The following is an 11,245-nucleotide window of genomic DNA, read 5'->3' as shown; positions in this document are numbered from 1 at the left end:
TCAATACTGTGGAAAAATGACGTGAAACGTTAAAAAAATACATCCGTGCGCGTTCTTATTTAAAAATACATCACGTTTGCTCTAATAAACGTCTTGTGGTACTATGAGGTAATATTTTTTAAATAATAAATTGTGGTAGTATAAATCAATGTAAGAATCTAACACGTTTTCGATTAAAAATGATATACTATATATTTAGTTTTCTTCTACCGTCTTGATTTATTCTTGCTCGCGCCACAGTATTGTAGCGCGTGGTGGTGTTATGTAATAGCACGAGCCTAGTGTGCCCTGGTGAATTTCATCAGACAATCAAATGGTGAAAAAAATATACATTTTTGGATAAAAAAATATTAATTTGGTAGTATTTAGATGACAATTTTCGCACATTTTCCCCTCAGTGCCCTTTACTGTAGCTAACGCTTATCAGTATGGAACTAATAATTTTTGTATTAGTATTAGCCTACAATTTAAATAATAAGCCTATATTGTTTTTGTATTACAGTAATAAAAAGTAAATTAATCAACGGCAATGGTCAGCCGTAATGTACGTGGATTTGTTGTTTGTGGATGCGTGTAAAACCAGACTGTAGGTGTAAAAGCAGACCATAATTTCATCCAGATGAATCTAGAATGTGATGAAAGTGCGCCCTCTAATGTTACAAACACAGACTCATCAGCATCGTGTTTTATTCTCAGATTAGTGCATAATCATGTGTCCATTTAAAATACTCAAGATTACACAAGAGGTTGCTATAACTACATTTTACAAGGATTACTACCAATAATAGTAGAATATAACCATTAAATGAGTTGACATGGGTTAAGTTTTATGAATTAATGCCATTCAGCAACATTCATTGAGAGCTAATCTCATAAGGACATAATTACAGTTATTTCACATTCTCTATACTGACCAAATAGTCCCCATCAGTCTATATCTGCTTCCATTTATCATACACAGTTGTAATTCAAATATCGGAATCAGTTCATACAACATCTTTTAGGAACTATCTGTGTTTGCTTCTCATAATTATTTTTAATAATAATGATCTAAAAACTGTGAAATTAAAACCTCTAGTGTAGTACTTCTGATTTCCTGTGGTCAGAGTCCATACATTGCATTGGTGATGTGAGGACATGAGTAATCTTATCTAATGCTGGATATATGACTTAAAGTCCGGTTCCAGTCGGGCTTTATGCCTGTTTTCCTGAGTGTCCCTCGGGTAGAAGCACGTCCACGGTGAAGCTGACCTTCTTTGAATGGATCACACTGTAAGTGTTGTCAAATCGAACCACATCTATAGAGAGAAAAAGATTATTGTCAGCATAAATAATAATTAATTGTCAGCAAATACATGCTTCTTTTATCATTCAGTTGCTTGGAATATCACCAAGAACTAAGAGACGAAAACTTCAAAACAAACATACAGATGCCTGGTCCTTCACAGGTGTAGGATCCATCCTCTGGAACTAGATGGGAATTGTAACGTTCCGTCGGCAGTATTTCCTGCATGGCTTCCACTTTCTTTGTCTCATTCCCTTTTGTCTTGAGGTAAAGTCCAAAACCGATATCAGACCCCTCGCTTGCAAACTGCCATCTGGATTGGGAAAAGGCAGTGATGACTACTTGTATTCTACTAGTTTAATCTCAAATGAAGGACTAGTTATGGTAAAGATGGAATAGTAGCATAACCCGTACAATAATTTCTGCACAATAGATACATGGTAGCACCTGCACTTTTTTTTTCACTCTATCATCTTTCCAACAGCGAGAGACACACAAACCCGCCTCCCCTCACTCACTCGTTTCAATAGCTCCGGATGCATATTGTTGGTTACACTATATGGAGTATTCACTTAACAGTCAGTTTTGTTTTAATAATAATAATAATAATGTTTATTGTTTATAGTACCTTTCAAGAACCCAAGGTCGCTTCACAATGGAGTACAAGAGTACAGTCAATTAAAAAAGTTTAAAGTGAACAAAAAGAGTTGAGAAAGCAAATGCATCCGTGCATCAGGTCTTAAAGTGCCAAATTATGAGATTATATAAAACATTTCTATGTGGCAGTTTTTCCCCATGGTATTAATGTTAAAATTGTGGCCTTGCGGGTTTCCCCCAGTCGTGTTTTCAAAGCAAAATTGCGTTCTGTGTGAACCAGCCATTTTGCAATACAGCTATGCATAACTTAGCACTCAAAAAAATGGTACTTACCGTAGTACGCAGTTTGGAAAGAGCACCTCATAATCTAGCTGGTATGAAGAGCCACGGCTAACTGTGACGCACTGGTCATACTGCACTTTGATAGAGTCCCGTACATAGTAGGACTTTGGCACTACACCGCCATAACGTAACTGGGAGGAAGAGTCAGATGAGAAGAGACAACTAAATATTGATTCAAGATTCTCTTGTTGACTAGTAAATCTCACCATGGTCTTGCAGAGAGGGTTTCCATCAGGATCCGTCATGGAGCCTCCATAAACCACAGGTAACTGATCTTCATCCACATAGTTCCTCAACACCTCTTGCCAGTTGGCTGGAAGGTGGAGATCAAAAGAGAAATTCCCATTTGTGAGGTGACATTCATGCTGTCGCAATCACAATCATGATGTTTGCCTTAATAAACCGTACTAGTTAGACAACTTACATCCCAACACAGCAATCTTCTGCCTTGTTTCCTCACGCAAGAAGTGTTTGATCAAGTTGTATGCAATAGGGAAGAGTTTAGGGGCTATAGAAATAAAAATTAAAGCATTAAAAGAGTTCAGAACTGTTTATTATTAAACAGCATCACAATGCAGTGATTTTACTGGTGCGACAATCACTCACCTTTGATTAATAGCACCTTTTTTAGGCTCTCAGGATAGTTCTCTTCATACATAGTCAGAATCTGCAATGAAGGCATTAAATAATAATCACAATATAACCGTTTTCTGGATTATTGACATGTTAAGATGGATCGTAGTAAGAGAAGATACATTATATAAGATGGATCGTAGTAAGGGAAGATACATTATATAATTTGTCACAATGACACTGAGGCATGTGTAATAAATTCTTAAAATAATAATTTCTGATACATTTATTTGCCTTTCTGCCACTTTATTAGACCAGTAAATAACACAAGATGGATTCAAGTGTACACACACCAAAGCCCCTCCCCCTGTTGTGTAAGTAAAGGGATAGTTCATCCAAAAATGTACTCACCCACAAGTTGTTGGAAGTCGTTCAATTACAAACATTCTTTAAAATATCTCCTTTTGTGTTCAACAAAAGAAAGAAACTCAACCAGACAGGTTTGGAACAACTTGAGAGTGAGTAAATGATGACAAAATCTTCATTTTTGGGTGAACTATCCCTTTAATGCTGTGACAGTGAATCCGAAATCACCCCCTAAACTCTCGGCAATTATTCCCTACTTTAGTTAACCAAAACAGTTCACTTAAAGGAATGAATGAAAACAAGTGAGTGAATTTTGTGAAAGTGAGTCGTTGTGTGTACATTGGCCGCACACTTGTGATTGTGGGACTGAATGAGTGCACTCAGTAACGTTCACTATGGTGTCGGACACCACTACAAATGTCTGTCCCCTCAAATAATGCCCTATTTAAGGGTATAGGGGGCGATTTCGGATTCAGACTTTGTCTTTTCTGTTAGTTAAGTGCATCATCTAGTTATTTAAAGTGCACTTCATTTTTCAGTGGAACACACTACTATTTATACTACAAAATGGATAGAATAGTGCATAAGTATGCAAATGTATGCTTCAGAGCAGGTGCGCTAACCGCTAAGTCACAGTGATAAACAAACAATAAAGTTCAAAATGGCCAAGCTCTACTGAAAGCATGATCTTCCTACCTCACCGTACATCTCAACGACAGGCTTCCAGAGATGTTTCATGCCAAGCCCTTCACAGTCATAAATGATGGTGATTGATTCAATGTGTTTGCCAAGCTGATGAATAAAATCACACAGAACAACTGTCGACTTTTATGAACAGAAACTGCAGCAAATGAATAAAAATGTATAAAATATCTGACATCAGAAAATAAAGTATTTTCTTACTGATTTTTGTCTTCTTTTTCAGTAAAAATATCTAAACATTCTTAAACTAAGATAGATTTACTAGAGAAGCTAAATTACAGATATTATGTCATGCTTTCTGAAAAACATATTAGTTTTATGCTTGAAATGTGTAAAAGATTGCCAATGGGGTAAGAATAATAATTATAGAGGGTATTCACATGACATCATCAGCTGGTCAAACCTCGCTTGGCATTGAACTTTGAGCTTTATAATTTTACAGGTATTATTTATGCTCTAACAGCAACATTACAATAACTAAAGTTTGAAAGACCTTTCAGTCACGCAGCAGCTCTTCTGCCACTCAGTCCCACGGAAAGTGATGTCCATGCATACCCCAAGTTTATTTTTCTGGCCCATCAGGTACTTGATGGTTATCAAGTAAATGTATTATCATTTAAAGGTGTCATAAACTGGCATTAAAAGAAAAAAAATTATACTGTAGTCTGAGTATAAAACTAATGATGTTCGTGTGGTTTTTACATTCAAAAACATCATAACTAATAAGTAATAGCCTATTTTCTACACTGGGTTTGAGGCTCTCTCCAAAACGCTGGGTTTTGATGGGCGTGCCGCACTGGAGACTTGGAAGTAAACGCCAATGGCTAGGATTGGACAAGATTTGCATATTTAATGAGCTTCAGCTCCGCTGTCAGTGAGGAGAGATTGAGGGAGAATCGGCAACCAGAATGATTTTCTCGATCACAGGGCTCGTAATCGTCTTTATCAAACAAACACAATGATTTATTTCTCATCCATCCACGATTGATTGGACTATTATTTTTATATTACACATAGCCCGCATGATCGGTCGATATAAGCGCGAACCACACGCACACACACATACACATTCGGCGCGCGCCGCCCTTCAAATGTCAACGAGAGAGAGAGAATAGCAGATCAAGAATGGAATAAGAGATTCATCGGCCTGCCGGGCTTTGCGAGCACTGGCCCATACGTGTCTGAGTCCAGCGTGCTAAAGGTATGTTCTGTTAGACACGTACACATACGCAAAACGATCTATAACAATGCAATACTATCACATATAAAAACACATTTTACTCACATCGGTGTGTTGCACAATTCCTGTCAGATCCAAATCCAGCATCAACCGGAGATTTGTTTACAAACAATCCCGCAGTGAACTGAAGTGAACATGTCTTCCCCACGTCAGCTGGAACTTCATTAAAAATAAAGTTCAACCACTCATTCCTAATATTAGGATCAGAAGGAAGCTTATGCAGCGACTGTGTTCTTCCACAACCAGGAATAGCCCAATATCTAAATCAATCATATTTATTGTTGTTGACCAGCTTGCACGAGCCCTCCATGAGTCGGTGGGCGAGGCTACTGGATTAGACGCGCTGTAGAGGTGTGTGTTTCGACTGGATTAGACGCGCTGTAGAGGTGTGTGTTTCGACTGGATTAGACGCGCTGTAGAGGTGTGTGTTTCGACTGGATTAGACGCGCTGTAGAGGTGCGTGTTTCGACTGGATTAGACGCGCTGTAGAGGTGTGTGTTTCGACTGGATTAGACGCGCTGTAGAGGTGTGTGTTTCGACTGGATTAGACGCGCTGTAGAGGTGTGTGTTTCGACTGGATTAGACGTGCTGTAGAGGTGTGTGTTTCGACTGGATTAGACGCGCTGTAGAGGTGTGTGTTTCGACTGGATTAGACGCGCTGTAGAGGTGTGTGTTTCGACTGGATTAGACGCGCTGTAGAGGTGTGTGTTTCGACTGGATTAGACGCGCTGTAGAGGTGCGTGTTTCGACTGGATTAGACGCGCTGTAGAGGTGCGTGTTTCGACTGGATTAGAGGCGCTGTAGAGGTGTGTGTTTCGACTGGATTAGACGCGCTGTAGAGGTGCGTGTTTCGACTGGATTAGAGGCGCTGTAGAGGTGCGTGTTTCGACTGGATTAGAGGCGCTGTAGAGGTGTGTGTTTCGACTGGATTAGACGCGCTGTAGAGGTGTGTGTTTCGACTGGATTAGACGCGCTGTAGAGGTGTGTGTTTCGACTGGATTAGACGCGCTGTAGCGGTGTGTTTCGACTGGATTAGATGCGCTGTAGAGGTGTGTGTTTCGACTGGATTAGACGCGCTGTAGAGGTGTGTGTTTCGACTGGATTAGACGCGCTGTAGCGGTGTGTGTTTCGACTGGATTAGACGCGCTGTAGAGGTGTGTGTTTCGACTGGATTAGACGCGCTGTAGAGGTGTGTGTTTCGACTGGATTAGACCCGCTGTAGAGGTGTGTGTTTCGACTGGATTAGACGCGCTGTAGAGGTGTGTGTTTCGACTGGATTAGACCCGCTGTAGAGGTGTGTGTTTCGACTGGATTAGACGCGCTGTAGAGGTGTGTGTTTCGACTGGATTAGACGCGCTGAGGTGTGTGTTTCGACTGGATTAGACGCGCTGTAGATGTGTGTGTTTCGACTGGATTAGAGGCGCTGTAGAGGTGTGTGTTTCGACTGGATTAGACGCGCTATAGAGGTGCGTGTTTCGACTGGATTAGACGCGCTGTAGAGGTGTGTGTTTCGACTGGATTAGACGCGCTGTAGATGTGTGTGTTTCGACTGGATTAGACGTGCTGTAGAGGTGTGTGTTTCGACTGGATTAGACGCGCTGTAGAGGTGCGTGTTTCGACTGGATTAGACGCGCTGTAGAGGTGTGTGTTTCGACTGGATTAGACGCGCTGTAGAGGTGTGTGTTTCGACTGGATTAGACGCGCTGTAGAGGTGTGTGTTTCGACTGGATTAGACGCGCTGTAGAGGTGCGTGTTTCGACTGGATTAGACGCGCTGTAGAGGTGCGTGTTTCGACTGGATTAGACGCGCTGTAGAGGTGCGTGTTTCGACTGGATTAGACGCGCTGTAGAGGTGTGTGTTTCGACTGGATTAGACGCGCTGTAGAGGTGTGTGTTTCGACTGGATTAGACGCGCTGTAGAGGTGTGTGTTTCGTCTGGATTAGACGCGCTGTAGAGGTGTGTGTTTCGACTGGATTAGACGCGCTGTAGAGGTGTGTGTTTCGACTGGATTAGACGCGCTGTAGAGATGTGTGTTTCGACTGGATTAGACGCGCTGTAGAGGTGTGTGTTTCGACTGGATTAGACGCGCTGTAGAGGTGTGTGTTTCGACTGGATTAGACGCGCTGTAGAGGTGTGTGTTTCGACTGGATTAGACGCGCTGTAGAGGCGGCGTTTCGTTGCGCACTGACGTCAGTATGAAGCACAGGGCCGTTTGCTTGGCCTGGTGTCTATAAAAGCTTTTCTTTTACTAACAAGGAAGTTTTCATCTCCAAACTTACAGGATATTCTTATATTACTATGACCTTTTATATATCAAAAGCTCAAGGGAATGTTGATTTCTCAATTCATCACCCCTTTAAGAATGTTAAGATATGTGTACTGGAAAATCAGACAAAATATAAGTAAGTTGGCATGTATTGTCAGTCATTTGGTACTTATTTGACAGAAGGTACCTTTCTCGACTGCTTCTCACACTCTTGTCGTAGAAGTTCAGCGTCTCTGACTTTGGTCCTAAGGCAGTCTTGTTTGCTAGCCGACAGTAAAAGGCCTTTTGGATCAAGAGGGCCGATGATATCGTACCAGATGGGGCTTCCTTCACGATCATAGCCACACATTCCGCCTGCCACATAGCGCTCGATGACCTGGACAGAGAACAAAATGTGTGTGTTAGCAGGGCATTTTTCATTCTGAGCTTATGGTAAATATTTCAGTTATACTGTACTGATATACCTCAGGTGGCCTCCAGTTGTCAATGATCGTGTCTACTTTCATATGCTTGCGAAACTCCAGATGCTGGAATATATAGTAATTCATGTAAGTCATATGAGAAAAACTTTATATCATTCTGTGAGGTTTAATTCTTTTTATGTCATGTATTTTTCAAAGTGTCCTACAGGGGCTGTATTACAAAAACTTACTCTTATATTGTGAAACATCTATTTCCTGATATAGATTTAAGAACTGTTTACCGTTTGAATATATTTTCAAGTTTGATTTATTAATGACAAAGCTGACTTTTTAGCAGCAGCTTTCAGTGTCACATGATCCTTCAGAAATGATTTTAATATGTGATTTGCTGCATTTTTCAGTGACAGATTTTGTAATACTTTACAATAAGGACTCAACTGTTAACATTAGTATGTATTAACTAAACTTAAATGACCATGAGAAATGCATTTGTTACAGTATTTCTTTTTTTCACATTTAGTTAATAAAAAGTTGTTAATTGTTTAGAATGTGGAAATTAACATTAACGAAGATTAATAAATGCTGTAAAAGTGCAGTTCATTCTTAGTTTGTATTTAACTAATGTTGTCAACATTAACTAATAATTTTTCCCCATTATTATCAATGCTGAAAATGAACAGAAAAGCATTTATTGGAAATATAATTTTTTTGTAATATTATAAAATGTCTTTATTAACACTTTTGGCCAATTTTGTGCATCTTTGATAAAAAACAAAACAAAATGCAGTTATTTCTAAAAAAAATTAAAAACCTGACCCCAAACTGTTGACCAATATTTTATGTGAAATTGCTGTACTGTAAAAAGTTATTTAATACAGTGAACATTTTTGAGAATTGACAACCTTTATTCAAATATTATTAAAAGATTTTGTAAGCATATTGGGTAATTGTGTGTGTTCTATTTGTGATGACGCAGTGAAACTTTTCTAATGCTATTTTCATGATTTATAAAAAATTATATGTGGTTCAGATATAATAATATTTTGAGTTTTTTTGAGTTTTTTAAGTTAAACCAACAATTAATTTTACAGTGTGAGAACTTAACAGACAGATTATGAGTTAAGATGTTTCTGTAATACAGACGCAGGTGTTTAAAGTGGCTGTAAGTTAATGTAAGCTGTGATATTACCTTTCTAAGCATTGCCTCAGCCTTTGGGACATTGAAGCTTCTAGCTGCAAATAAGATATGAGACCAAACATTAAAAATCTGGGTAAACGGCATTATTCTACAGTCTTGATTCTTTTTTATTTACGTTGTAAGCAAAATGCAAGAGGGATAGAGGGAGTGAGAGAATTAAAGTACATGCCAGACTACTATGCTGCTCTTTCCTTGATGAATCATATTTAAAGGGATAGTTCACCATCAAATTTAAATTACCCCATGATTTACTTCCCCTCAATCTGTTATATTAAAAATTGTCCTGACTTTTCTAAGCAATATAATGGTAGTGAATGGCAGCCCAAAAAAAGTGCATCTTTTTGAACTGTGAGAGGTGTTACACTTTCTGCGTTTAATATGGAAGGTGAAAGCTAGATATTTTACTTTATAAAGTTTTAAATATGGATATTTTTCTTACACAAACCTTTCGATTCACTTCAAAAGGTCTTTATTAAACCCCAGGAGCCGTGTGGAGTACTTTTATAATGGACAGATGCACTTTTTTGGGCTTCAAACTTTGGGCTGCCATTCACTGCCATTAAAGGTTGGATGAGCCAGGACATTTTTAATATTACTCTGATATTATTCATCTGAAAGAAGAAAGTCAAATACACCTAGCATGACTTGAGGGGGAGTAAATCATGGGCTAATTTTAATTTTTGGGTGAACTATCCCTTTAAAGGATAAATGCAGATGAGGACTGTATATTATACAATAATGTAATGCAAAGGTTGAGTGCAAATAATTCTGCAACGGTCACAAAAAAAAAAAATCACAGCTGAAGATAAATATTGACATATATTACATTCACAGGAATGTATCCTTGAACTTCCCTCTCACAGAGTAAAGTCAGCAGGTTTCGGGATGTTCTATCTCAACAGAAAATATTGATTTCTAGATAAAACTGGTTAAGATAAAGCAATCGGTAAAAAAAAACGATCAGAAATAATGCGTTTTTTTTTCATGGAAGAGTACTTGCATATATATTGTCCTTCATATAATCACAAGTGTTTCCTGATGATTATTGTAGATCTGGCATTCTGTTAGTCAACACACAGGTCATAAGGTCATCCGATAGCTATAACCATGTCAGAGATATTCAATTAAACGGAGGTCTCCATATTCAAATAAAAGTTAACCTGAAATCAAACTCCCAGAAAAGTACATGTTAGAACCATGTTGTTTGCCAACTCTGATGTTTGTGTTATTAAATCACGATTAAAAAAAAAATCCATCCTCACCTCTGAGCCACCGGAGAAGGTAATGGTCAGTTTGATTGGACAGTTGATCAGATACATCTGCAATTTTCTCCCGAAACTGACCAAACAAACAAGTTTTGTATGCTACAATACATTTTAATGTAATCATACATACAAAGTGTGATAAGATTTTTTTTCTTAGAAGTCTCACCCAGGTTACGTATGTTTAAACAATAAATATCATTACAATTAAAAGTGTTGTAATATTATTATTATATTGTTATAATACACCTTAAAAATGTAATTCATTCCTGTGATTGAATTTTCAGCATCATTACTCCAGTCTTCGGTGTCACATGATCCTTCAGAAATCATTCTAATATGATTATTTACTTCTCAGAAAACATTTATGATTATTATCAATGTTAAAACAGTTGTGCTGCTTAATATTTGTGTGAAAACCGTGATACTTTTTCCAGGATTCTTTGATGAAGATAAAGTTCAAAAGAACAGCATTTATTTGACAGAAATCATAGCCTATAAATGTCGTTATTGTCACATTAATTAAATAGGCTACATTTAAAGCGTACTTACACCATTAAATTATTAATTTATTTAAAAATATATATAACTAGCCCCTACCTTTTGAATGGTAATAGCCTTTTGAATGGTAGTAGCTATATCAAATATTATAGGCTATTAAAACTGGCGTGGAAATACACCTGAACAATACACTTTTGAAATACAGGGATCAAATTATTAAAATGAATAGATTTTGTGCATGTACTTGCCTGTGCTAAAGCCTCAGTTTGCTTGGGACTGAGGTCTCCTACTCGACCGCTCATACTGCCACTGCCAGCATCAAACACGCTCGAGCATTGACTTCTCGCGCTCATGCACCTGATATTTATACCCGCCCCGGTCACGAGAGCCGCGCGTGCTGAAGAAAAGACACATGAGTCGCTAGGTACTGGGCTCATGAATGAAAGATGGAGTTTCACTCTTAAAACAATCAATGAAAACAAATTATTTAT

General features: G+C 38.3%; 1 protein-coding gene and 1 long non-coding RNA gene across 2 annotated transcripts; one reads left to right on the top strand and one right to left on the bottom strand.

Annotated features, from left to right (window-relative positions):
- Positions 1-670: 670 nt before the first annotated feature.
- sec14l7 (SEC14-like lipid binding 7) lies at positions 671-11,151 on the bottom strand. Its single transcript, XM_067433558.1, has 12 exons — positions 11,003-11,151; positions 10,254-10,329; positions 8,983-9,026; positions 7,836-7,898; positions 7,559-7,747; positions 3,860-3,955; positions 2,831-2,891; positions 2,649-2,732; positions 2,431-2,537; positions 2,216-2,355; positions 1,429-1,598; positions 671-1,298 (listed from the first exon to the last, which is right to left on the bottom strand). The coding sequence occupies exons 1-12, from the start codon at positions 11,105-11,107 to the stop codon at positions 1,195-1,197; spliced, it is 1,239 nt and encodes a 412-aa protein (XP_067289659.1). The 5' UTR covers positions 11,108-11,151; the 3' UTR covers positions 671-1,194.
- LOC137062662 (uncharacterized) lies at positions 3,962-7,552 on the top strand. The gene is made up of 3 exons (XR_010901261.1): positions 3,962-6,364; positions 6,400-6,434; positions 6,467-7,552. It is a non-coding gene; the product is annotated as an uncharacterized lncRNA (long non-coding RNA).
- Positions 11,152-11,245: the final 94 nt, after the last annotated feature.

This window comes from Pseudorasbora parva, chromosome 23, assembly GCF_024679245.1.
Source record: "Pseudorasbora parva isolate DD20220531a chromosome 23, ASM2467924v1, whole genome shotgun sequence".
Taxonomy (NCBI): domain Eukaryota; kingdom Metazoa; phylum Chordata; class Actinopteri; order Cypriniformes; family Gobionidae; genus Pseudorasbora; species Pseudorasbora parva.
This window is presented reverse-complemented; position numbering and strand designations above follow the sequence as displayed.

Bases quoted from the DNA above. Each gene is read 5' to 3' on its own strand.
- sec14l7 (XM_067433558.1), bottom strand. From the start codon at position 11,107: ATGAGCGCGAGAAGTCAATGCTCGAGCGTGTTTGATGCTGGCAGTGGC. The intron at 3,956-7,558 runs GTACCTTCTGTC...TTTATTCATCAG, and splicing joins GTGAGAAGCAGTCGAGAAAG to CTTGGCAAACACATTGAATC. The intron at 1,299-1,428 runs GTATGTTTGTTT...TTCTCTCTATAG, and splicing joins CTGTGAAGGACCAGGCATCT to ATGTGGTTCGATTTGACAAC.